The 27,741-nt window shown below is 43.9% G+C and overlaps 3 protein-coding genes across 7 annotated transcripts in view; 2 read left to right on the top strand and 1 right to left on the bottom strand.

The window, feature by feature from the left end:
• MINDY2 (MINDY lysine 48 deubiquitinase 2) overlaps positions 1–27,741 on the bottom strand; it is a 689,230-nt gene that overhangs the window by 143,501 nt on the left and 517,988 nt on the right. The window lies entirely within an intron of this gene.
• MYO1E (myosin IE) overlaps positions 1–27,741 on the top strand; it is a 568,767-nt gene that overhangs the window by 127,937 nt on the left and 413,089 nt on the right. The window lies entirely within an intron of this gene.
• TPM1 (tropomyosin 1) overlaps positions 1–27,741 on the top strand; it is a 46,323-nt gene that overhangs the window by 8,687 nt on the left and 9,895 nt on the right. Inside the window, exons 1-8 of one of the 4 annotated variants that reach the window (XM_042471401.1) lie at positions 4,846–5,043; positions 18,103–18,236; positions 19,653–19,770; positions 20,411–20,481; positions 21,826–21,901; positions 23,156–23,218; positions 24,255–24,324; positions 25,188–25,266. In XM_042471401.1, the coding sequence (XP_042327335.1) occupies positions 4,909–5,043; positions 18,103–18,236; positions 19,653–19,770; positions 20,411–20,481; positions 21,826–21,901; positions 23,156–23,218; positions 24,255–24,324; positions 25,188–25,266 (746 nt within the window). In that variant the 5' untranslated portion in view covers positions 4,846–4,908. Of the gene's footprint in view, positions 1–4,823; positions 5,044–18,102; positions 18,237–19,652; positions 19,771–20,410; positions 20,482–21,825; positions 21,902–23,155; positions 23,219–24,254; positions 24,325–25,187; positions 25,267–27,741 lie in introns of those variants that run through there. The other 3 variants (XM_042471403.1, XM_042471402.1, XM_042471404.1) reach the window with 3 other exon arrangements.

Here is a 27,741-nt window from a genome sequence, read left to right as displayed (position 1 = left end):
CATCCAGCAGCACCACAGACTGCTGGGAACTGCAGTCTAATAAGGCTGCACACTGCAGAAATAATCCAGTTCGACACCACTTTAATGCTACGGAAAATCCTGGGATTTGTAGTATGTTGTGGCACCAGAGCTCTCTGACAAAGAATGCTAAATGTCTCACAAAACTACAATACCCAGATATTGTTGTTGTTGTTGTTGTTGTTATTATTATTATTATTTTCTTATATCCCACCTTTCTCCCAATATACGGACTCAAGATGGTGATTTTCCATAGCATTAATCTATAGTATGTCTTTCTACAATGTAGATGGACACCCCCATTACATAATTTGTTGGGGGTGCTTTGACTGGGAGTTCCTGCATGGCAGAATGGGGTTGGACTGGATGGCCCTTCTAGAGGTCTCTTCCAATTCCATGATTCCATGATTCTATGATTCTATAGCACTCTGAGCCTACTGTGATTTTAATTGTTTTTAAATGTATAAAGTCTTATAATGTAAGCCATGCACTGATGGACTATTGCACTATAATTTTTTATTGATTGATTTTATACCCTGCCTTTCTCCCAAAATAGGATTCTCTTAAAGGGGTTTGTTTTTTTATAAAAAGAAAGGAACATATAATGTCTTGGAATTTAAAATTATGATAGATAGATAGATAGATAGATAGATAGATAGATAGATAGGTCTTGGAATTAAAAGGTGTGTGTGTATGTCTTGGAATTAAAAATCCCTCTTGGAAGTGGGAATGAAATGTTGTGTGGATGCAGCCTGGGTTCTTAGCTGAGCTCAGAAGTTGGAATACAGTGTCTCAAAGCATGAGCAGAGTGTCTCTGAGCATGAACAGAGTGGCTGCCGCTCATTCCTTGAGCAGCTGCGCTTTGCTTTATCGAGCTGAATTTATCTGATGTATTTATCAGAGGAAGGACTCAGTTTGCACCTGCACTGAAAAAAATAATCCAGTTTGATGCCACTTTAACTGCCCTTGGCTCCATGTCGTGGAATGCTGGGACTTGTAGTTTGTTGTGGCACCTGACAGAGATGGCCAAACAGCTCCTCAAAACTACAAATCCCAAGATTCCATAGCACAGAGCCATAACGGAAGTTAAAGTGGTGCCATTCTGAAGTAAACGCTTGACCCTCTTTTTGTGTCTTGGGGGGGGCTCTTAGCCTCTCAAAATGGTGGCACTTAGTCTGGACCCCCCCCCTTCCCAAAATCCTGGCTATGTCCCTGATTCCCATGTGGAGCAGATTGATGGGAACCTAAAATGGCCACTTTTGCACATTAACAATTCTCTTTTTGCAAACTGCTCTGCTCATTTTTGTCAGGGGTGTGCCCATGCACAAAAATAATACAAAATTCAGTGCAGACCAGAGATTTGGAAAGTTACTTATTTCAGTTACAGTTGTGTGTGCGCGCGCTGTTTAAAAAAATATTCATATAGGCAAGGACCAAGAGATGCAACTTTCTTCTTTTAAAATATCAATGATTATATACATCTCCTTTGGACTGTAGCACAGGAAAACAATTGAGAAGATTAACATAAATTCCATTGAAATGATTCATTGAGAGTCTGGGGTTTTACAGGGCAATACAAAGAGCCAGTATGGATGCATTCCACACTGCAGAAATAAAGCAGTTTGACATTACTTTAACTGTCATGGCTCCCTCCTGTGGAATCCTGGGATTTGTAGTTTGGTCAGGCATTCAGCTTGGGTATGTTATAAAGCTCTGGTGCATCACCAAACTACAAATCCCAGTATTCTGTAGGATAGAGTCACAGCACTTAAAGTGGTGCCAAAACTGCTTTGATTCTGCAATATCGATGCATCCCAAGATTCTGTCAGTCCAAGTTTCGGATTGTCGTTCAGCCATGAAAATCCCCAAACCATGGGCAAGTCACACTCTCTCAGCCTCAAACAAACAAACAAGCTTCATTTATATACTGCTTCATACCGCCTAAGCAGTGTCTAAGCGGTTTACAACTGTAAGCTAATTTGCCCCCAACAATCTGGGTACTCATTTTAGCTCCCTCCTTGGAAGGATGCAAGCCTGAGTCAAGCTTGAGCCCTTTTGCTGGTCTTGAACTCGCAGCCTTGTGGTTTTGAGTGAGTGGCTGCAGTACAGGCATTTAACCACTGCGCCACCAGGCCTTCTCCTCAAAGGAGGAAGGCCGTGGCAAACTTCTTTTGAACAAATCTTTCAATAGGTTCACCTTAGAGAGGATGCCATAAGCTGGAAATGGCTTGAAGGCACACAACAACAACAGGAATCAACATGCATTTTTCCAGGGAATACAGTGCTGTTTTATTGTCTTTCTGATCAATGCAGGCCATGAATGAGAATTTTGGAGCTCTTCTGCTGCTCTTGGACTGCAGCTCCCAGCAGTCTTCACCTCTGGCTGTGGCTGCTGGGAGCTGAAGTCCAATCCTCACTTTTGATAGTGATGAAGCCCTCCATATGTATGCAGATTGCTTGGTCCCAACCGCATCAAGGTGTGTGTACATACAGTGGTACCCCGGGATACGAAATGACCGCGTTACGAAATTTCCGGGATACGAAAAAATTAGATAGGAAAAAACTGTATATGCGTTTTAATATCCTGGCATCCTCTTTAAACCAAACCAAAAAGGAGAACCTGTGCAATTTCATAGGCAGAGACAACAACATTCCTAACATATCTGCAATATAAATAATACAAACAAACAGTGGGCCCTTGAATCTAGTGGGATTTGGTTTCAAGACCTCTCATGGATACCAAAATCCATGGGTGTTCAGGTCTTATGTGGGTAGTAAAATGGTGTCCTTTATATAAAATGGCAAAACCAAAGTTTTGGAATTTATATATACTTTAATATTTTCAATCAGTGGATGGTTGGACCCGTGGATACAGAAGGAAGACTGAGCAACATTTGCTTAGATAAAGTATGTAGATATCATCTCCTAGTTGCCCACTTGGATCTTTCAGATGATATACAGAATGCTTTGAATAAATGTTATTGGACTGCAGCTCCCAGCGCTCTTCACTATTGGCCATGTTGGCTAGGGCTGCTGGGAGTTGCAACCAGACCACCCTTGGAGAGCAGCATGTTTCCCTTTCCAAGGGAAAAGAGGTGTTTTCCCCCTTCACTAGTCACAGGTGCATTTAAAGTCCAACAAATATTGATGCTGCATCCATTTGATCAAGAGAATTGTAATTTTCTTTTTCCAGTAGAAGCAGGATCCCACCTTGAGATGTAGTTCACCACTTTGGCCACGAGATGGCGGCCTCCTCCCACAATATTCTCCTTAGTACTTGTTTGTATGGGCTAAGCCTAGCTGGCTGGGGGGTTTGGGGAACTGTAGTCCAACAAGTAGTCTTGAGTGTGGGATTGGGACTCTGGAAAGCAGGGGTCCAGATCCCCACTTGGACATGGAAAGCCACCATGGAGTTTGGGCAAGTCACACTCTCTCAGCCTCGGCGACAGCAGTGACAAACGCCCTCTGAACTCTCCTATCCAAGAAAAAGCCATAAACCAGAGCTGATTTGAAGTTGGAGGCCAGTGTGGTGGACTGGCTTGAATGATGGACTCTGGGGGACCTTTGAGCCTTTAGAGTGGTATCAAACTGTTTTCAATCTCCAGTGCAGATGCAACCGTGACAAACCTCAGCATTCCAGACCCTTGGGCTTTAAAGCCATGTTGAACTGCTTTCAGTCTCCAGTGCAGATGCAGCCACTCCACATCCCAGAATCCGAAATCCTTGAGCTTTAAAGCGGTGTTGAACCACATACAATTTCCAATGCAGATGCAACCGCGAGAAACCCCAGGATCTCTGAGCTGTGAGCTCTATAGCATTGTGGAACTGCATTCATCCTCTAGTACAGATGCAACTACTCCAGACCTCAGAATTCCAAAGCTTTGAAGTTTGAGCTTTAAAGTGGTACTGTCCTTTCTCCAGTGCAGATGCAACCACAACAAACCCCAGCATTCCACAACCGTGAGCCTTTAAAGCAGTGTGGAACTCCATTCATCCTCCAGTGAGGTGTAGACACTCCATATCTCAACATCCTACAACCTTGAGAGCCAGGTGTCAACATGCATTTTTCCAGAGAATGCTATGAGATGCTGGTGTTGTTTGTCTTTCTGGTCCATGTAGGTCCAGAATTGGTGCTTTTTGGTCCATTGTAGATCCAGGATCTGCATTGGAGACTGCTGTTTGGACCCTCCAAACCCCAGCCCCCCCCCCTTGAGAACCAAGGAGCTGCTTTAAAAAAGCTCTGGGCGCAAGTGCATCTTTTCCTCCAGTCCATATGCAGACATTCCAAACCCCAGCATCCTACAAAATGTAGTGTTTTGTCTTTGTGGTCCATGTTGGAGGTCATGGATGGGGATTGTATGTGTGTGAGGAGGGTTCTTCAGCTGCAGTTTGGACCCTCCAAACCCCAGCATCCCACAACCCTGAGAGCCAAGCAGCTGCATTAAAAGCTCCGAGTTCAAATGCAAAAAAAGGGTGTTTGGTTGTCTTCCTGGTCCATGTTGGTCATGGATGAGGATGGGGTGGAGTGGGAGGTCTTCTGGTGCTGTTTGGACCCTCCAAACCCCAGGAGAGCCAGGGAGTTGCTTTAAAAGAGCATGTTTGCTCCAGGTGCAGATGCAGGCTGTGCAAAGCCTCCAGTCCAGGGGAGGGAGGCAGAGGGGGGCTAGGAGGCTGGCTAGTGGGCTAGCAGCTCCTCTAGAGCCAGGGAGGAAGGAGAGAAAGGAGGAAGGAAAGAAGAAAGGAAGGGAGCTTGCAGGAGGAGCCCAGCAGCACCTCCTTCTTGTGAGCAAAGCTGTGCGCGCAAAAGCCGCGCCTTTGGAAGAGAGCCTTGGCCATCTCGCCCTCCATCTCTTGGGCTTGCTAGCCATCCCTTCTTTGGGGTCCAGGCCGATGGCGACGGGGCTGAGCTCCTTGGAGGCTGTGAGGCGCAAGATCCGCAGCCTCCAAGAGCAAGCCGATGCGGCCGAGGAACGAGCCGGTCGCCTTCAACGGGACCTGGACGAGGAACGGGCGTTACGCGAGCAGGTAACGGGGCTGGGCTGGGGGCAAGGGCAGGGCAAGGAGGGCACCCCTCCAGGAGAGGCATGGCCCAAGATGGGGGCACTTGGGGGCTTGGGTCCGGGGGGGTCCCCTGCGCAAAAGGCAGGCAGGCAGGGATCCCCTTGGAGAGAGATTCCTTTGCGCCTTTTACGCACTGGATCCTCCCAGGTTTGGACAAAAGGCTCTCCTCTCTCCATTGGATCCTGAGTCTGTAGCCAACAAAGGCCCAGGATGGGTACCTCCTCCCCCCCAAAACAGAGGTCCCTCTGCTTTGATGCCCCCCTTCTCCCCAAAGATGTTGCCCTTCCTTGCTTGCTGTCCTCTTTTGCAAAACCGAGTCCTTTCTTTGCGCCTTCTCTCCCAATGGCCTCCTTGGGAAAGCAAAAAATGGAGTGATGTTTGCGCACGGAAAGGGGCCTTGGAGAGGCTTTGAGGGGGTCTTGGTTTGGGTGGTTTTTCTTGGGTTTAGGGGCTCCCCTTGGAAAAGATGGCCTTCCCTTCCTTCTTTGCTGGCTTTTCTGGTTTTGCAAAAGTGGGTCCTTCTTTTCTCTTCCAGAGTATATATATGACCTCCCAAGGCCTGCTTGGAAAAAGCAAAGTACTGTACATTTATGTTTCAAAGATACAGCCATGTTAGTTTGTGGGATCAGTCTGTAGAGAGAGATCTTGTTGCACCATTGAGACTCCTTGAAAGAAAGAAGTTGGCAGCAGGAGCTTTGCTAGACTTAAGTCTACTTCCTCGGGTGTATTTGGAAGGAGATTAGGGAAGCTCCTGCTGCCAATTTCTCTCTTTCAGGGAGTCTCCAAGGGGACTACAAGATCTCTCTACATACCTTTATATTTCTTCCTGTTGCACAGAAGGCCTTTGGAAAATGAGAGGAAGTTGGTAAGGAGGTTTTGGGTTTGGGATTTTCCTGGGTTTGGAGTCTCCTCTTGGAAAAGAAAGAGGTCCCTCCATGGAGAGCAGGTGGGTTGGGATGCTGGCAGAAGGAGAGTTTGGAGGAGTTTCTTTGAGGGCACTCCAAGGCCCACAATCCCCACCCTAGGCAGCTGGGTGGTGTTGTTGTTGTTGTTGTTGTTGTGTGGTTTCAAGGTGTTTCTGACTTGTGGAGAGCCTAAAGCTGACCCTGTCATGGGGTTTTCTTGGCAAATTTTCAGCCTGAACAAAGCACCCCAAACTTTTAGCTGTTTTGCCTGTCTGGCCAGATGCTCTCTCACCTCATGGGTCCTTTGGGTTGTCCTTTCACTGTCTGCTCCTTCCTCATAATCTCCTCAGGCCATACAGATTAACTGGCTTTTCAGACCAAGGCCAGTCTGTTTCTGACCTCCGGTTGCAGCCTGATGCATCTGTGCCATTGTTTGTTGAGAGTAAGCATGCTGTAATGGTCAAATGTTTGACTGGAACTTGGGAGCTGTAGGTTCTAGTCTTTGCAGAGACTCACTGGGCTTGTCATTGTCTTTTTCTTTCTCGACCTGACCTGCCTTACAGGATTGTTGTTTTGAGCATGAGGAAGGAGCCCTGTGAGGTAGGAATAGGGGAATTTCAGCACAGAATAAGTAAAGAGATAGTAGAGGAATGCCTTGTTAATCTAAATGAAAATTCCCGCAAGACAGATGAACTCACCAAGGGTACTAAAAGAACTGACAATGTAATATCGGAGCCATTGGCAATAATTTGAAAACTCCTGGAAAACAGGAGAAATCCGCAGACTGGAGGAGGGCAAACTTGTCCCCATCTTCAAAAAGGGGAAAAAAAGGGTCCCAACAATTATCGTCCAGTTAGTCTGACATCAATACCAGGAAAGATTCTGGAGCAGATCATTAAACAGAGAGTCTGTGGACCATCAGAAGGCAATGCCATAATCACAAAAAGTCAACATGGTTTCAGAGAAAAAAGTCATGCCAGACAAACCTTATCCTTGATAATTACCAGCTTGGTAGATGAAGGGATGCTGTAGATATTAGTATATCTTGATTTCAGTAAGGCCTTTGACAAGGTTTCCCATGACATTCTTGCAAACAGCTTGTAAAATGTAGGCTAGACATGGTAACTGTTAAATGGATTTGCAATTGGTTGACTGACCAAACCAAAGGGTGCTCAACGATGGCTCCTTTCCATCCTGGAGAGAAGTGACCAGTGGGTCCCACAGGGGTCTGTCCTAGGGCCAGTCACAATGACTTGGATGACAGAATGGGGGCATACTCATCAAATTTCAGATGACACCAAATTAGAAGGAGTAGCTAATACTCCAGAGGACAGGATCAACATTCAAAATGATCTGAATAGACTAGAAAGCTGGACCAAAGCTAACAAAATGAAATTCAACACAGAAATGTAAGGTAGCACTTAGGGCAGAAAAAATGAAAGCACAGATATAGGATGGGGGACACCTGGCTGAATGAAACTACATGTGAAAGGATCTAGGAGTCCAGGTAGACCACAAGTTGAACATGAGTCAACGTGCGATGCGGCAGCTAAAAAGGCCAATGCAAAAAGTATAGTGTCTAGATCAAGAGAAGTAATAGTGCCACTGTATTCTGCTTTGGTCAGGCCCCACCTGGAATATTGTGTCCAGTTCTGGGCACCACAATTCAAAAAGGACATTGAAAAAACTGGAGCGTGTCCAGAGGAGGGCGACTAAAATGGTGAAAGGTCTGGAAACCTTGCCCTATGAGGAACGACTGAGGGAGCTGGGGATGTTAGCCTGGAGAAGAAAAGTTAAGAGTGATATGATAGCCCTGTTTAAATATTTGAAAGGATGTCATATTGAGGAGAGAGCAAGCTTGTTTCTGCTGCTCCAGAGACTAGGACCCGAACATGGATGCAAGCTACAGGAAAGAGATTCCCCTCAACATTAGGAAGAACTTCCTGACAGTAAGGGTTGTTCGACAGGGGAACACACTCCCTCGGGTGTAGTGGAGTCTCCCTCCTTGGAGGTCTTTAAGCAGAGAGCTGGATAGCCATCTGTTGGGGATGCTTTGATTGTGATTCCTGCATGGCAGGGGTGGACTGGATCGCCCTTGCGTCTCTCCAACTCTATGATTCTATGATTTCTGGAAGTTAAGTCCGAAACATTTGGAGGACCAATGTTTGGGAACCACTAGACAGATTATACTAAGTCAGTATTTTCACTGGCATTTAATTCTTAAGGAATGACACATTCTAGGGCTAGACATTGTTGTCGTGACCCCAATCCCTTTATGTTTGTCTAGATACCTGGGAGTGCAGGTATGCTGCCCCTGCAAGGGAGGCTCTATCTGCAACTGTCAGCACTAAAGCAGTTGTTGGGAAACTACTGGGGTTGTCTCATTTAAAAGTGTATTTGTGCTCACAGGTATCCAAACATCCAGTGGCAGTGAATTCCACAGGGCTTTTATTAATGCAGCACTTCCTGTTTTGCGCCCATGCCATCCCTTGCTCCTTTTGTCCAATGCTAATTGCAGAGAGACAGATCCTCCCTTGCCATGCCCCAAAATATTTCCTCATTGCTTCCTCATTGATTTGTCTATTAATTAAATGTGTATTTAAATCCACTCCAGGGAGCTCAAGGTGGCATGTCTAGCTCTCCTCCTATTTCCCGTACTTTATCCTCACAACAGCCCGTGAGGTAGGGCAGGTTGAGGGGGTCAGTTGCGTGAGTGAGCATCCAGCTTGAGATCACCAGGGCTGCATCCTAAATAATTCAGTTTGACACCACTTTAACTGCCATGGCTCAATGCTATGGAAATTTGTGAATGGTAGCTGGTTGTGACACCAGAGCAGAGCAATCTACCATTCCCAGAATTCATAACTACGTTCCCACAATGACCATTCCTAGAATTCCCTAGCGTTGAGCCATGGCAGCTAAAAGTTGTGTCAAACTGGATTATTTCTTCAGCGCGGATGCAGCCCGTTTTGTGGCTCAGTGCGGACTAGAACCTTTCAACTCCTAGTGTGATACTCCGACCGCTATGCTAGACATCCTCTTAAAAGTCCCTTATAATTTAATGTTGAATCTTCTGAGTCAAAGCAAGGCTACATCGAGTCCGGAAGGGGGGACTTGGAGCTCTCCAGATGTGTTAGACTGCAGTTCCATCAGCCTTACTGATGAAATGGCAGTCCAACGCTCTCTGATGGAGCAACAGGTTGCTTATCGCTGACCTACTCCAACATCCCATTTCTTATCACCTGGAATGTTGAGTAGGACATGAAAAGAGCTACTTAGCTTTTCTATTCCCCTCTGCTAGAATCATTTGATGGAAGACTCCACCAAAATATGGAGGTTAAGTTTTTGAAGTGACTTCTGAAAAAGCAATAATGCATATAGCTTTTCCTGACCCTTTCCTTCTTTTTATTAAAATACAGTCACCCCTCAGTACCACCATCCTTATCTGTGGATTTGGAGCATCTGCAGCTTTAAAATGTTCCAAAAATATACATATATTCCAAAAGCAAACTTTGATTTTTGCCATTTTATATAAGGCAGCCATTTTAACTATGTCATTGGATTTAATAGATTTGAGCATCCACGGATTTTAGTCCTGGAACCAAACTCCAGTGGATGCCAAGGGCCCACTGTATTCCTTCAATTTTTAATATTGGATATTGTGTTTGGTGATACAGGTTGAGTCTCCCTTATCTGGAAATCCAAAATACTCCAAAATTGTGGCTGAGATAGTGACACCTTTACTTCCGATGGTTCGTGTAGACAAACTTACCTTCATCCTGTGCTTATAAGGTGCATACGAAACATGTGAATTTTGCATTTAGACTTGTTTCCCTAATCCAAAATAAAAATCCCAAGCATTTCAGATAAGGGAGACTCAGCCTATATTGCTTTACTCTGGAGTGTGGCTTTTCCAGCATATCTATCTATCTTTTTCTCAAGGAATTCTGGGACCTGTACTTTTGTGAGCCATTTAGCTTTCTCCATCAACGCATCCCAAGATCCCATAGCATTGAGCAATGGCAGTTTAAACTGGTGTCAACTGGAATTATTTCTGCAGTGCAGATGCAGCCCATGTCCCATATTCTGTGCAATGGTCCAGAAGCCTTTTATTTCTTAAAAGCCTGAAGTCTTTAAGAAATAAAAAGTTTGGAACCATTGCACAGAACGTGGAACTTTATTTCTTTCTTTATTTCCCTGTGAATACATGCTTTCCAGGTTTTGTTTTGTTTTTGTTTTTGCTGTTACTGTATATATATTCGGTCAAACAAACAAAACACAGATTCTACTTTTTTCCATCCTGTCCATTTTGCATACAATCTCAATCCATTTTCTGGTGAACCACATGAATGAGAACAAGCAAGCGGTGCAACAAAATTTTGCAGCATGGAGTGGTCCCAGTTGAGGGTTCTTACTTTTCTATCTCTTCCTCCACTTCAAAAACAAAAATATTAATACTGAGATAGTTGGACTTTGTTGGTTTCCTTTTATACATGTACGGTATTCCTCAATAATTTTTTGTACTTCTGCAAAAACATCAGGTATTCAAAGGTTGGCAGTTAATAATTCTCTCCTCTTTATGCCGTTATGTGCACTGCATAAATAATCCAGGTTGACACCACTTTTCCATCAATGCTGTGGCATTTTGGGAATGTAGCTTTGACAGCCTTCTCGTCAAGAGAGCTCTGGAGCCACAACAACCACAGTTCCAAGAATTCAGAATCATTGAGCCATGGCACTTAAAGTGGTACCAACCTGGATTATTCCGCAGTGTGGATGCATTTGGATGGCTTTGGGCCCTACAAACAGGCCAAAATAAAGCTGCTCGGTCACTTGAGGTATGCTGATAAAATGACACACTATCTTAAGGGCCAGAGCTGCGCAAAGCTGCGCTCCAGTCTTAGAACTGAAGCCGGCTTTTGCACAGCTTTCGGACTCTTAGGATGAATGCATCATTGAAAGAATACCTCCAAAGTGACCCAAAGCACTTTATTTTGGCCTGTCTGTATGAGCTCTCTCTCTTCTTCTCTTTTTTTTTTTGCTCTGTTTGGTGGGTTACATACCGCCATTAAGTACGCACGGAGCGCGTACTAGGGTTAGGGAGGTGCGGTGCTTCCGCACCTCCTAACCCTAACGTGCTCCGCGCTTAAAAATAACAGCGGCCGTTCCAGATGGCCGCCGCCATGAGGACGTCATGGCCGCGCCGCCTTTATATGGGGCGGCGCGGATGTGACGTCCTTGCTCCGCGCCAGGGCGCCTAGTGCGCCCTTTGCGCGAACCAGGAAGGAGCTCCGTTTTGGAGCTGCTTCTTGGTTTGCGGCGCCACTGCGTCGCTGGGCGCAGCCTTCAGACGGCTGCACCCAGCGAAGCAAGGGAGAAAGGGACCAAGCGGCCCCTTTCTCCTCCTCCCCGCCGCCGCAGGGTGTCCTTGGGGCTTGAAGCCCCAAGGACACCCCTTTTCAGGCTGCAGGGAAGTGGCATTTTGCCGCTTCCCCGCAGTCTGAAAAGCGGCAGCTGAGGCCCCGATACACTGGGGAAAGGGCGGTCTGTAACCCGCCTTAGTTTCTGGGTCTGAGAAACAGGGTGGGATGCAGAACCATGGAGGGTTTGTCTGTTTTTCCTGTTTGCCAGTTGGCTAACAAAGACAATTTGCAAATTTGCATCCTATGAAGACAACACCTGCACCAGACCTGCCCTTTTTGTGTCTGCAAAGAGAGCAAGTGGAGAACAGTAGTCTGGGGTGATGCAGCACTTTATACAGTACTTGGGAGAGGTCTAACATTGGACTATAACTTGAGGATTCTGGGAAGTCTAGTCCAAGGAAAGAACTTTCTCAAGTTTTGGTTTGAGCTGAGGCACATTGACAAACCATCTGCCTTGCTGGTTTGGCAGTTCTGGGAGTATAGCCCGTTTTTTCTTTCCTCGGCCACACTAAGTACATCTGGAACCAAAGGATGAAAGAGGTGTTGATAGGATCCTTTTAATAACAACAACAACACAACAACAATAACATTTATTTCTTTCCCGCCTCTCCAACAAGGTCGAAGTGGCTTACATCAATAAAATCCTTACAATACAATAAAATAAAGCCCACTATCCCCTCCCTCCTTAAACTAAATCAACATAATAATTACAACATAACAATAACTATAATAAATGTAATTAAAACCATTAAAACTTATAGGCCTTATACTGGGGTGCCAACTCTGGGTGCATCTTGTTGTTGATGTTCTGCGTCTTCGTGTCATTTCCAGCTTGCAGCAATCCTAAGGCAAACCTATCCTGGTGTTTTCTTGGCAAGATTCGTTCAGAGGAAGTTTGCCATTGCTTTCCCCTGAGGCTGAGAGAGTGTGACTTGCCCATTTTCACCCAGCGGGTTTGCATGGCCAAGCTAGGAATTGAACCCTGGTCTCCAGAGTCATAGTCCAACACTCAAACCAATGCAACACACTGGCTCATCGGTGCATCTACACTGTAGAAATAATGCAGTTTGGCACCACTTTAAGTGCTGCAGCTCCATTGTATGAGAACCTGGGATTTTAGTTTTACAAGGTTTTTAGCCTTCTCTGCTGAAGAAAGCCGGTGCCTCATCAAACTACAAATCCCAGGATTTCTGTAGGACGGAGCCACGGCAGTTAAAGTGGTGTCAAACTGCATTATTTCTACATTTAAATGCACCTCGTAATACATTTGGGGGGGCAGTTTTCTGATGTGAGGTTCCCACTGATTGCCAGAAATATTATTCCAAATTGGGGGTTATTGGAAGTGGTCACAGAAATGTGCTTTTGGTTTAGGCAGATGCTAGTGTTGAACCAGTGGTCCCCAAACTTTGGTCCTCCAGATGTTTGGGACTGTAGTTCCCAGTATTCCTGATTGTTGGCCAAGTTGGCTGGGACTTTTGGGAGCTGAAGTCCAAAACACCTGGAGGACTAAAATTTGGGAATCTGGGAGTGCAAAGAGAGCCTACAAACTTCTTTAAAAGGTCTGCAGCCAAAGGAAATGCACCTTTTGGGCCAAATCTCGAAGCAGTCCAGGAAGGTTGCAAGTAACCAAGGGCTACAAAAACTGCCCACCTGGCTCTATTTTAGACAAACAGCAAAAAGCTTTTTAACTTGCAAGTAAAACCCAAAGGCTTGGAGATTCAGGCCAGGTGTGGGGACTTTGGAACGAGTGAAAATAGTAGTAGTAGTTTGGCTGCAAGAAATGGGCGCAGTAGCGTCTTGTGCAAATAGAGGAAGCTGATCAGAATGTGCCTTTAAGGAAACAAAAGCCAAATGAGCGGATAATGTGTGAGCAAGAGGAGGGTGGCTGGACTTTTCCTTCAGATGGAGAGGTCAAGGGTTAGAAATCATTAATTTGAGTTCTCTGCTCTGAGTGAAACTATGCTGTGAACAGCAAACAGAAAGCGAGAGATCACTTAAACCCTCCAGAATGTCATTTGGTGGCATTTGTTTTTGGCCATATAAGGAGAAGCTTGCTTTACTATGAATATATATATATATATATGAGAGAAAATAAAAAAAAGTGTGTGCCTTGTAGGGCAGTAGTTTCTCCTCTGAGAACAGGAAGTTGGAAATTGACCTTTAATCTCACCCGGCGGATCAGTTTGAATATAATCATTAACGGATTGGTTTTTCCTCGCTTGAGGACAGGGTCCTTGGCCAACTTTGCCCTCTCCGAAGCTGCAAATACTGTGACTTTTTAAAAATAAAGCCTATGTTGTCTTGTTTGGAAAACTGGAGAGGAACTGGAATGAAGCGAGGGACACTTCTGATCCCCTGAATTTGAGCTTGATCTTCCTGGAAAACCATCCAAGATTTGCGAGAGAATTTCTTAGTGGACTGATTTGAAAGCATAGCAGGGTTGGCCTGTTTTAACTGAAAAAGACATCAAGGGATTGAGGATCATCGTCTGCACTGCAGAAATAATCCAGTTTGGCACTGCTTTAACAACCATGGCTCAGTGCTATGGAATTCTGGGATTTGTAGTTTGGTGTGATATTTAGCCTTATCAGAAAGCTCTGGTGCCACGGCAAACTGCAAAACCCAGGACTCTGTAGCACTGAGCTGTGGCAGCTAAAGAGGTGTCAAACTGGATTATTTCTGCAGTGGGAATGCAGCCTAACTGGGGAGAAGCAATTTCTACCAGAAGCTTTGCTGGATACAGTCTGATGAAAGCTAATGCTAGAAATTATGCTAGGTAAACCTTAAAGGTGCTACTGAGTCTATAATATCTTTTTGGATTCAAACTTGTAACATGAGTTAGATTTTTTATTTTGCTTCAGTTAACTTTTGTAACCAGTACCTCTCCCCCTGATGCTTGAGCTATGATGATCCTTCAAATGAAAATCCATGCATTTTAATGCCAGGTGGGAATGGAGCACCCCTTCCTATGATGTCAGACTGCAGTTCCCATCAGCCTTAGCCAGCATAACCCAAGGGGAAAGAATGATGGGACCCGCAGTCCTCCAGCTCCTGAAAGGCTGAGTAATAGTGCCTTGAATTCCATGCCAGGAGAAAGGCAGGATATACTTTCTATACTCATGCATATGTCTAGAAATTTAGGTTTAAAAATTGACCCAAGAAAACCTAAGTCAACTTACCCATGGGTCATTGTAAGGACTTTATTTTAAATCATATAGATACATATAATTATATATAATTACATATAATTATATTACATATTATATAATATATATAAATCTTATATATACAGTCGCCCTTCCATTCTTGAGGACTTGAGATCGGTCTTGAATATTCACAGGGGGCGACCTATGGGGCTTGAATATTGACGAGTCTCCCGTTTTTGTGAAGGGGTCCGGAACAGATCCCCCGTGAAAACAGAAGACTAATTGTGTGTGTATATGTGTGTGTGTGTGTGTGTGTGTGTGTGTGTGTGTATATATATATATATATATATATATATATAACCACCCTCTGGTGAAAGGCAAGAGTTTGATCTACCCTGAAACCACTGACCCCCCTCTACTTTCTAATCCATTCAGCCTTATGAGGGCAAATAGTTATGTCCGCTAGAATTTTCTACATTCTTTGGCATTGTTTTCCTTTGCTTCGTCCTTTATATCCTCCATTACATGCCCCTAAGTTTTACCCTTGACTTAACCACAGGTCATATAAAAATCCATAATTTTGGCCCTGAAACCTGCCCTCGACTTATACATGAGTTCAACTTATAGTCGAGCATATACGGTAAATTCAGTCAATCCATCAGTGGTGTAGCTTTTCTAAAAACTAAATTAAAAAGCTGGGGTTGCAAAAAGGATGTGAGAATGTGGCTTCGGCTTCAGTCCTGAATGCCCTTGCCAGGCTCCATTGGCTGCGGTGGAAGCTGCCTCCGAATAAATAGGCCTTGGGTTGTGCTGCCGCCCGTGATGGTATCTTTAACCGGATCGTCCCGTTTGCCTCCACCTTGTCATCTGAATAAAAGAGGGCAGGGAGGGGGCATGGATGACGGTGGAACTCAATCTGCATTTTTTAGTCAACTGACCTAATTTGCAGCTCCCGGCACACATGCGCAGAAGCATCCTGACACGGGTGTGCCGGCATTTCAGTGTTACCATGGAATAACCAATTTTGCGAATCACCACTGTTACTATTGTAAACATCATCATCATCTAGAGAGATCTTGTAGCACCTTTGAGACTTAAAGAAAGAAAGCAGTTGGCAGCATGAGATTTCCTAGGCTTCAGTTTACTTCCTCAGATGCATTTGGGAAATAGCCTTAAAGTCTATGAAAGCTCATGGTTCTTTCTTTCCAGTTAGTCTTAAAGGTGCAACATGCTCTCTTTGATTCTACAGACTAATATGGCTATATCTTATAATAATAATAATAATAATAATAATAATAACCAAATGCATCTGAGGAAGTAAACAAGTCTATGAAATCTCATGCTGCCAATTTCTTTCAGTGAGTCTCAAAGGTGCTACAAGATCTCTTTACAGACTGATTCTACAGACTAACACAGCTATATCTTTTATTATTATTGTCCATTATTGTTATTCTCTATCATTATCATCATTATTATAATTATCACCACATTATTATTATTTTCTTACTCTCCTCTCCCCAAGGCTCAAGATCGGGTGCAATATGGGTTAAAACACATAAAATAATTTAAACACAATTAAAACACATAAATCCCAAGGCACATTAAACTCATCCAGCATAAAATATCCTAATTTAAAACACATACTGTAGTTTAAAATCAGTGGCATTTTCTAGCTCCCATATGAGTGGGGTGTAGAACCATGGAATAACCAATTTTGTGAACCACCAAATCAATAATGTAAATATCATCAACAACAATTACTTTTTTGGACAACATTTCCCAGAATAAACACACACACACACACACACACACACACACACACCAATCCAGCCTATGTAGCCACAAGGTTATTGATTTGTTCTTTTCCAAGAGAGCAATATTCCAATATTGTTTATTTTCCGAGAGAGCAATTCTTCTGGAAAGTGATAAAAGGGAGAGTTGTGATGTGCCATCGTAAGAGGGAAGAGCACAACAATGGCACAATGCCATAACTTTGCTGCTGAATGAAAAGGGCTTTCTGAGTTTCGTAACACACGCAGTGTAGTCATGGGAAAGGTTGTTCAGAACATCCTTAGTGTATTTGTAAGGTAAAATTACACTCTCTGCTAAGTGAATGCATTTGTGGTTGCATCAAGAGAGAAAGAGAGTTGAGAAACATTTTTCCAGACATGTAAAGGTTTATGGAGGAAAAGTTAGCCAACCTACGCATCTGCTTTTGAGATTCTCATCCGTTAGCGACATCTGGTTAATGGATCTACTGTCTATAGAACCATAGAGTTAGAAAGGGTCCCAAGGGCCATCTATTCCAAACTCGTGCCGAAAGTAACCTTGAAAGATGGACATGTAACTTCTGTTTTTAAAAAAAGACAAAGGCCTGATACAGACAGCCAAAATAAAGCTGCTTCGAGTCACTTGGAGGTATGGGTGTTTCAATGATGCATGTGCCTGAGAGTGCTGCACCAAAGCTGCACTCCAGTCCTTAGGACTGGAGCGTGGCTTTGGTGCGGCTTCTGGACTCTTAGGACGCATGTATCATTGAAAAACCATACCTCCAAAGTGACTCGAAGCAGCTTTATTTTGGCTGTCTGTATCAGGCCAAAGTGTTTTTTATGTATTGAAAGCAAGGGCTGGAAATTGCATTGGGGTCAAGAGCCAATTCCACGTGGCCACCTTCTGCTACTCTTTCAGGTACCATCAACTTTGGCGGATTTTATTAAAAATGAATACAGGCTGAGTATCCTTTATCCCAGTAGTTTCCAAACTTTGATCCTCCAGGTGTTTTGGACTTCACCTCCCAGGATTCCTGACTGTTGGCCAAGCTGACTGGAGCTTTTGGGGATTGAAATCCAAAACACATGGGGGACCAAAGTTTGGGAACCACTGCCTTTGTCCAGATATGTGAGATGCTCCAAAATCCTAAACTTTTTGAGCACTAACATGATGCCTTGTGGCTTCAGTTTTGGAATGTTTTAGATTTTGGAATACAAAAGTGCATACTGTGTTTGCGAGGCCAGAGAGAAATGTGAGGATCTGTGAAATGGTGGGAGGTGTGGATTTTTGTCATTTTATAGGTCTTTGGGTCTCTTTCCAGCTGCTTCTCTACCCAGCTTTGCAAATACAGTACACATATTACGCTACAGTCATCCATCCGTTTTCATGCGATGCAAAACCAGAAATCTACCAAAAGTCCCATTGGCATGAATGGTGGCGCGCACCCCTATTTTATGTCCCTCTGTTTGCCCCTCACACATAATCGGACGCGGATTTGAAATCTGCACAAACAGAAGGATGACTGTACAGTACTTGTATTCCAAAATCCAGAGAAAAATAAATCCCAGCTCCGAATGCTTCTGGTCCCAAGCATTTTGAATAAGGGATGTTCAGCCTGTATCTATGTCTTCTCCCTTCTCTTCTTCTTTCTTGGTTTGACTCCTCTTCAGTCTTATAATCCACTGACCCAATGTGCACACATGGTCTGTATTGTCCGCTAATGTCTGTTGCCTCCCTCGAAGACCAATGCATTTGCCTCTTCCTTCCCTCTTTGCGCAGGCTGAGAGCGATGTAGCTTCCTTGAACAGGCGTATCCAGCTGGTAGAGGAAGAGTTGGATCGGGCCCAGGAGCGTCTGGCCACTGCCTTGCAGAAACTGGAGGAAGCCGAGAAGGCCGCAGATGAGAGCGAAAGGTGGAGATCAGATCCAAGTGGTCTCTTCACAGTTGAACCACTGCCCAAAAATGTTGGGTCATCCTACCTTCCTTGGGCAGGGAGTTCCACATTTGAGGCGCTGCTACAGAGAAAGCCCTGTTACATGAACCCACCAACCTACAGTTGACCCTCCTTATTCGCTAGAGTTAGGGGGACAAAACCCCCATGAAAGTGGAAAAACCACAAATTAAAAAAAAATCCACTATTTTTTAACCTGTAAGAATGCTTCTCTAGGAATCTGTGGCTCCTCCGGTGCAACTCGATAGGCAACATGGGCTAGAAGTTGACCATAGAACTGGTCAACTGGAGGACCTAGGAATGCCTAGAGAAGTGTTTTTTCTAGGAATCTCTAGGTCCTCCAGCCTGACTTCTTGCACGTGTTCCCCATAGAATAACACTGGAGGAACTAGAGTTTCCTAGAGAGAATGTATTAATCAAATCTGTGAATAATTAAATCTGCAAAAGTCAGACCTGCAAATGTGGAGGGCTGACTGTAATTTCAAGAGTGTCAGGACATGCCACAAAGCCTCCTCTGAAAACCTTAAATTTTTGCCGGCTTGAATGGGAGGAGATGGAGGGTCTGGCAAATACCAAACCCGAACAAATAACAAGGACCCAGTGTATATGTATGAGTGTGTATGTGCAGGGAGCAACCAGGCATTGTCAGTTCAGAACCTCACAGCCTCTTGGAAAGTGTCTCAGTTTGATACTTTTCTGGTGCCATCTCCTTCAGCCATTTTGGGCCAAAGGCAGACTTTCTGGACTGAAGACCTGGACACCATGTTTGCCTTGTAAATCTTGTGTCAACATCAGGGATGCTGCCTGGAGTTAAGGGAAGCTTTAGAGAAAAAAGAAACAAATAAATCTTTGGCTCTTTCCTTCCTTCTATGTGGACATTGGCTTAATTGCGCCAGGGTAACAAACTCATATTTTTGTGGATATCAACATGGCCTCAACTTAGAGGATTAATACCACTGTCCACTGAAAGATGTACACTAAAGGATGTGGAAAACTGAATTTTAAACATCCACCTTGGATGCAGCTCTGTTTCATCGCTAGCAACTGAAGACGTCAGACTCCAAAATGTTTTGCTCATTTTATCTTTTAGTTCTGTTTGTTGACCAATTCAGCAAATAAATCTGAGAGTGTCTGTGTGTATATAAAGATGGGGAAGGATATAGGTTAGTAACAGAGCCCCTGATTTGGCTGCAAAGGGACACTAGTCCACTCTACCACTGTATCTCCAGCCAGATTTTCCTTTGGAAAAATGATGTTGCCAGCAATACTGGGTTGAATGGACTGAGGGTCTCTGTGTAAGACCCCTTCCCCCTGCTTCTTTTTTGGCCCTGGTACAAATGTCCAACCCTTAAATGGTTTCCTCTCTGTCTCCCTCAGAGGTATGAAGGTCATTGAGAGCAGAGCCCTGAAGGATGAGGAGAAGATGGAAATCCAGGAGATCCAACTCAAAGAAGCCAAGCACATCGCTGAGGACGCCGACCGCAAGTATGAAGAGGTTGGTATTTCAGCACTTCAGAGGAGGCTTGCCCCTTGGGTCTGATTTGGTTCCAGGGAGGGCATGTAAGTCCATATGGGAAGGGTTCAATTGACCTGATGTGTCAGCTTGCTATGAACTTGTTGGGTTAACCCCAACCATTGTACATCCATAGATCTCTCCATGGATCTGCTTTGGATCACTTCTAGATCCATAGATCTCTCCATGGCCCTACTTGGCTTAATTTTGGATACATAGATCTCTCCATGGTAATGCTTTGGCTGAATTCTGGATCCCTGCGGGTCTGGTTTGGATAAATTTTGGATCCAGAGATCTCTCCGTGGGAATGCTTTGGCTTAATACTGTACTGGGAGTCACCATTTTTGTGACAGATTCAGTCTCCTCTCTCAGAGACAGACCTCTGGTGCCAAAACAAAATCACAGATCCCAGTATTCCTTAGCATAAAGCCATGGCAGTTAAAGCTGCACCAAACTGTATTAATTCTGCAGAGTAGATGCAGCCAAAGAATGATCTGTTCCTTTTTGCAGTCATCTGTTCCACCTTCTAGGTAGCAATACTTACCTATCAGGATGTCCTTCTTGCCATTGAGTGCATTTCTTCTTTCTTGCAACTTGACTCTTCTTTCCTTCTGCCGCACAGGTGGCTCGTAAGCTGGTGATCATTGAGAGCGACCTGGAGCGCGCTGAGGAACGGGCTGAACTTTCAGAAAGGTAAGTGGCCCATGGTTGTCCCGCCATGCTGGGGCTTTCGCCATTCCTGCTTTCCTCGCGGCGAGCCTGTTGCATCCATCCGTCGGTGAAGCTTGGCTGTTGGGGCGTCTTCCTTTGTTATTAATTTTAAGCCAGTGGATCAGGGGAGACGTATTTGTGTGTGGTTGTGCGTATACATCTGCCTGTGTGTGTGTGTGTCTTGTGTGCTTACGGTGGTTGCCGCCTGATTCCTTTTGGGGGTCTTCCTGTTTGGTATTTTTGGGGGGGTCACGTGCATGCTTTTGGACTTTGCTCACCGATTTTTGTGAATGGCTCTTGTGCATTTTCATGTGTCCCACTAATAGCCAAGTCCGACAGCTGGAGGAACAGCTAAGGATAATGGATCAAACGCTGAAAGCATTAATGGCTGCAGAGGAGAAGGTACTGGAGCAAGTCTACATTCTCTGTCTGTGAACCAAACAGTTGAATCTTAGCTGCCACCCAAATCTCCCAGCTTTTCTAACCAGCTAGTTAGACGCCTGTTAGCCATAGCAGCTGTGTTCTCTTTGCATTCTGCTTTTCCCTCTTTTTTCCTTCTGCATTTGGCTTGAGTGCCTTTCTTAGTCTCCAGGGTGAATGACTGTGTGTCTGTGTTTTTAACCTTTTTTGCAGCTAGTTGAGTCCCCAAAAGAAGCTGAACAACCTGGGAATGGTAGAAAGGTTTTGTGTCAGTGGCTCTGAAATCAAGTCCAAAAAGGTTGATGTATAGGGCCAAAACACACTGCAGAGATAATCCAGTTTGAGACCGCTTTGACTGCCCTGGCTCAATGCTATGGAATCCAGGGAACTGTAGTTTATTGTGGCACCAGAACTCTTCGACAGAGAAAACTTAATGTCTCACCAAACTACAGTTCCCAACATTTCCTAGCATTGATGCAGGGCAGTTAAAGTGGTCTCAAACTGGATTATTTCTACAGTGTGTTTCAGTCCAAAGTCTCCAGTCTTTTTCCATGCCGGGAATGGGAGAGGTTTGTGTTCATTTTGGGCACCATCCATAGAGGACTCTTCCTCAAGACTGGAGAAGTTTGGGGTGTTTTAAAAGCACAGCAAACACACCTTTTGGAATACAAAAGGTTGGGTTAAAATTTGAACCCAGTTTTAACCCTTGCATTCGTTTGGCCTTTTCAATTCCTGGGCTGGTTCAGCTGCTTTTGAGGCCCTCCCTTTTAGCTCTGAAATCAGTTTTCATTTTTTCCCCCTATCTTTTCTCCCTCCCTTGTTTTTTTTTTTTTTTTACTCCTCTCTTTTTATGCTTGACTGATCTTCCTCCTGCCCTCTTTTCCTGCCTCCGTTCCAAAATAATAGCAAATGTGCTGAACTTGAAGAGGAATTGAAAACTGTGACCAACAATCTGAGGTCGCTGGAAGCTCAGGCGGAGAAGGTATGGTGTGAACGCAACACGATGGGTTTTGCAACCCCATCTGAAGAGTATTTATTTGGGAGTAAGTCCTCTTACTTCTATTGGAAAGGACCCACGTCCCCAGAAAGTAACTTAATTACTAATTACTTCCAGTGCTTCTGAATCACCTTTCCAACCATTATCTCTGAAAATGATCTTTTTTAGCACAGGCTGAATCTGCACTGCAGAATTAATGCAGTGTGACACCGCTTTAACTGCCATGGCTCCATGCCATGGAAACCTGGGATTCGTATTTTGTTGTGGCACAGCCACAGAGGAGGCTAAATATCTCACAAAACTACAAATCCCACGATTCCATAGCATTGAGCCATGGCCATTAAAGTAGTGTCAAAGTACATTATTTTTGCAGTGCAGATGCAGCTGCAGTGAATAAGAAATACAGTATAGATATGTGAATGTGGCTTTATTCTGGGTCCCCTTAGCTATGTGCTTTGTGGGGCTGTTGCCAACTAAAATATTGGGCAGAGGCTTTTTCATAATCCAGATATTTCAGGCCAAAGTTTGGAAAAGTTACTTTTCCAAATCCCAGCATACCTCCCCTCCTCCCCCAGCCATCTAGGATGATAAATCCCAGAGTCCCCAAACCAATCTTCACTGCTGATAATGCTGCAGAGATGCAGAGAGATTCTGGAAATTGTCATCAAAAAAGAGTAACTTTTCCAAGCTCTGTTTAAGAACCAGTAGCAGTATACAGAACTGAACTGGGGGGGAAAGCCTTGATTTTTGGAATATTTTGAATTTTGGAGTTCCAGATAAGGGACGTCCAACCTGTATGGTTAAAACTCTCCAACAGAGATGTCTATCTGGACATCTTTGGGGAAATATGGCCAATTACATCTGGCGTTCTTTGTGAACTTGCTAGATTTTCCCCATGCATCTTTTGTGGACTTGAACTTTTCTGGGGTGCAGCTTCAGCCAGCAAGGGTACTAGGGCCATGGGGATTCCAGGAAGAGTTACCTTTGGGGACTACAACATCCAGAATCCCCTAACTACTAAGGCTAGTGGACATGATGGTGTGAGATTCTGTGAATTGACAGTCCAAAATATTTTCCAAGCTCTGGTGACAAGAATACCAGGTGTGAGGATGCTGAGAGCTGAAGTCCAAAAGCTTTCTCCAGTTCTGGCCTTTAACATAATTCCAAGAACACTAGAGTGGCACTTTTATAAAGATTGCCCAGAGATTCATGCCTGCTGTTGGTTTCTTTGTCCCACAGTACTCCCAAAAGGAAGACAAATATGAAGAGGAAATCAAAGTCCTTACTGACAAACTGAAGGAGGTAAATGGAAAACGTCAAATAAAATAATAATAGTAGCTCTTCTGCTTCAGCCTAAAAACCCTGCATCTCTCCAGTTTTCCAAAGAGTGCAATTGTAAAGAACGTCTGCCTCGCTGAACACGTTGTAACAAGTCGCAATTTTGTGCAAGGCCCAGCAAGCTCTCTTGGCTTAGGTAGACTGAGTCCTTAGTCCCAGAACTGTGCAATAAAAGGGAGAGAAGATTGCAATATGAAATTGAGGTTGCATTTAGAGCTTGGCTGGGGTAAGCTTCTCATGATGAAGATAGTGCTCAGAAAAGATATGAAGATGGGCCAACTCTGTGATTCTAATGGGTCTCCTGACCCAAATACATCTTCTTTCTCCTCCTCCTCCTTTACACCTTCGTGATTCTAGTCCTTTCCATTCATCCACTTCCCAGAATCTCCTTTCCCTCCATCCCAGGACTATTGCAGAGCAGGCATTTTTCACCTCAAAAATCTGCACAATTGCCCTCTGGTATTAGAAGAAGTGATATCACACCACTTCCGGTTCTGGGAATTGACCCAAATACCATTGAACCTCATGTTTTGGGGAGAGTTTGCTGGTGGTTGGGAGCAAGGTGTACCCAAAGCATCACATTTTGTGGCAGTTTGGGTGGGGAGGTTGAGCAATTTTTAGCCAAAAACTAGTTTTCTGGGAGGGTTCAGGTTTCTCCGAGGAGCTTTGCAGGGTGCAAAATGAGGTCTGCATTTCATCCCATGTGCTGCCATTTCTCCATTCCTGCTTTATCCTCTTCTGCCTTCTGCAGAAAGCAGCATGAATGACTTCATTGGTAGGAATGAAGCCTTGGGGCTCTGGGTGAATCACACCCAAGACATCATTCTGGAAGGCAGCAGCTTTGGGTAGTATTTACCTTGACGTTTTGGAGACATCCCTGTGTGCCAACTCACCCACACCGTTTCTGTGTAGCATTGCAGATGTTTCTCCACCTCTTACCTGTCTGTGTGTGTTTGTGTCTCTTGTGTTAACAATGCTTGTTGTGTGTTTTTGACCCCAGGCTGAGACCCGCGCTGAGTTTGCAGAGAGGTCAGTAACCAAGCTGGAGAAGAGCATTGACGATCTAGAAGGTATGAAAACCCTTTTCCCTCTTCGCCTTCCTTGCTAAGGTCAAAAAGCTGATGCCTGGACCTAAGTGGACTCCATAAGAAAGGGGTGTGTGTGTGTGTGTTTATATGTGAAACTTGCTTACCTGGGCTCTGAAACATCCATTCTGCACTGATGCCAATCGCTAGCCCTATTCACATATTGGCATTGTTTGGAGAAGCGTAAGAGATGCATCAGCAAAATCTCTCCAACTGGTCTTTCCTTGGGCTTGTTTGATGAAATCTGGCCACTTAGTTCAAGTGTTGTAATTGTGGTGTAATAAAATTAGTAACAGTATCATATCAACGACTGTGTCCACATTGTAGAAATAAGCCAGTTTGACACCACTTCCATAGCTCAGTGCTGTGGAATCATGGGAACTGTAGTTTGTTATGACACCAGAGCTCTCTGACATGGAAGGCTAAATAAAGTTCCCAGAATTTCATAGCGCTGAGCCGTAGCAGTTAAAGTGGTGTCAAACTGGATTATGTCTGCAATGTGGATACAGCTTCTGGAGTGTAATTGCACAATTTTGGGGGATATTCATGGGATAAACTCCGATCTCCTTTGTGTGATAAACTCCATAGTGTGGTTAGTGTCCATAATAGACTTTCATTTCTGCCCACCTCCTGATGCTTTGTTATTTGACTTCCTTCTGAATCTGTTTGATTTCTTTGTACCTTTTGTTTCTCTTTTTCATCTCACTCTCACCTTCTCCTGCCTGGCCACCATCTCCACCTCCTGCGCACCTTTCTCCTCCTTCACTGTTGTGGTTTCCTTTCCATCACTTTCCGTCACTCCATCCTTATCATCCTCTTTCCTGACCTTCCCTTGGTGAAACTCTCAGATGAGTTGTATGCTCAGAAACTCAAGTACAAAGCCATCAGCGAGGAGCTGGACCACGCTCTCAATGACATGACTTCCATGTAAACATTTCTCCATCTTCTGCCTGTGCCTGCCTGCCTGCCTGCCTTCCTTCCTTCCTTCCTCCCTCCCTCCCTCCATCCTCTGGATTGCAAAGTTCAGCCTTGGAGATAGTAACTTATCCACTCTTTAATGCAAAGGGACTGTTGCTGCTTCTTAAAAACTTGCTCTTATTTTTTTAAAAAAATGATAAAATAAAATTTTGGAAAGCTTTTTTTTTTTAAAGTATCATTTTTGAGTATCAAAAAATAGGAGTACAGTAGGCCCTTGATATCTGCTGTGGTTTCATTCTAGGACTCTTTTTGGATATCAAAATTCATGGATGCTCAAGTCCCATTTTAAATAACCATGCAGTAAAATGGTATCCCTTATATATAAAATAGCAAAATCAAGGTTTGCTTTTTGGAATTGTATTCATTAATATTTTCAAGTTATGGATAGCTGATGACGAATCCATGGATAGAAAGGGCCGACTATAGCAACATTAATATCACAAGAAATCCAGAAAACTGACAATTACTGAATTTTTGGGAGGAGTATTTTCAGGCCAAGATGGTTGAAGCCATGGATACAGAATCTGTGGATGGACTGTACCATCACAAGCATCCAGAAAGTTTATAATTAGCACACGACACGCCGGACTTTAAACTTTTTTTTTCTTCTAAAAATGTTTGTGCCCCCTTTCTCCTTCTTAGGGGCACAAAATGCATTGGCATTTTTGCATCACCCCCTTAATTCAAATCATTGCTAAATCTGGCATTGCACCCCACAGTTTTGCAATGGAATTCTTGGTGCCAAATGATTTGTAAGCCTCCCTCTTAAAGGGTTGTGTGTGTGAGAGAAAGGGATTAAGAAAGAGATGGATTCAGCAGCCTTAGCAACTTGCATTAAAGAGTGTCTTCCCGCCTGAGTTTACGAATTCTGTAACATTTCTGCAAGACTCACTTTTTACCTAGATGTGCATCTTCAAATCATTTCCTTCCCTTCCTGACTGCATCCTCCCGCCTCTTTGGTTGTGCTTTGGGTTTCTCCTTCCAGTTGGCTTCTGTTCCAGCATTTCTAAGGTCCTGGTTGCTGCTGCACTGCAGAATTAATGCAGTTTGACACCACTTTGACTGTCATGGCTCCATCCCATGGAATCCTGGGATTTCCATCCCATGGAATCCTGGGATTTGCACCTTGTTATGGTGTCAGAGCTTTCCGAAAGAGAAGGCTAAACAGCTTACCAAACTACAAATCCATAGCATTGAGCCATGGCACTAAAAGTGGTGCCGAACTATATTAATTCTGCAGCATAGATGCAACCCCTGTTTCTAAATCTAGGCTTGGATAAACTTTATTTCACAATTTCCACATAGCTATAATTTTTTAAAAAGTAATTATACTGTGTGTGGAAGGGTTTTGCTGTAAGCCATGGGTAGGATTCATGTGGCCTTCAATACATGGGTCGACTTGTACTTCCCAGCATCCCTCACCATTGGATACGGTTGGATAGGGGCTGCTGGGAGTTGCAATCCAACCAAATTTGGAAGGCCACAGAATTCTCCTTCCTACTTTATGCTTTTTTATGCCTACAAAAGAGATTTAGTGCAGGTACTGGATTTAGGCACAGAGTACTTTAAAAATTAAAGTAATAAATTGCAAAGTGCAGGATTGTTCCTGTGTTACCGAAGCGGTAACATACTCCATCAATATTAAAGTAATAAGTTACAGGATTGTTTCTGTGTTACTGAGCTGCTAACATACTTCATCAATCAAACATTTGAGTAATTTGTGGCTAATACCTTTTTCTACAACAGACAGCTGTTTGGCAAATAATCTTACCGTAAAGGGACAATCTGAAGTCCTCTTCTGAAGATGTGTAGTATTATACCTGAGGATTGTTAGGGAATGAGAGCATGGGTGTGTCCAAAAATATAACTTTCCCATAGCATTCATATCACCTTTTCAACTTGCAACCCAGCATGCTTTTTCTTAGATGGCCATTCACATTCCAAGATGGAATGAAGAATATGTTGATATTATCAATTTCACCTGGAGGAAGATAAACAGCTGCTGATATTATTATCTGAATAATACACCTGCAGTGTATTAAAGAGTATCCATAAAGCAAGACCAAGACACCAGTGTTGAGGTTTAATGAAGAAAGAGAGAAGAGAACCACAAATACTGGAAGTGGAAAAGCAGCATTTTCCAGATGTGTTGGACTCTGATTCCCATCATCCTTGCTAGGTATGGTAGTTTCATGCTTTTTGAGGATGATGGGCATCCGGCCACATCTGGAAAGGGTCAGACAAGGTTGTGTTAAAGTGTGTAAGGTGTGTATTGCCAATTAGTTTGTTCTGCCCCATGATATTTTAAGAAATGCTGAACATAAGTTAACTATACTATACCAATAATCTTAATAAAGGTTGAGTCTCCCTTTTCCAAAATTTTTGGGACCAGAAGTTTTTAGGATTTCAGAGTTGGAACATTTG

Source organism: Sceloporus undulatus, chromosome 6, assembly GCF_019175285.1.
Source record: "Sceloporus undulatus isolate JIND9_A2432 ecotype Alabama chromosome 6, SceUnd_v1.1, whole genome shotgun sequence".
Lineage (NCBI taxonomy): Eukaryota > Metazoa > Chordata > Lepidosauria > Squamata > Phrynosomatidae > Sceloporus > Sceloporus undulatus.
This window is presented reverse-complemented; position numbering and strand designations above follow the sequence as displayed.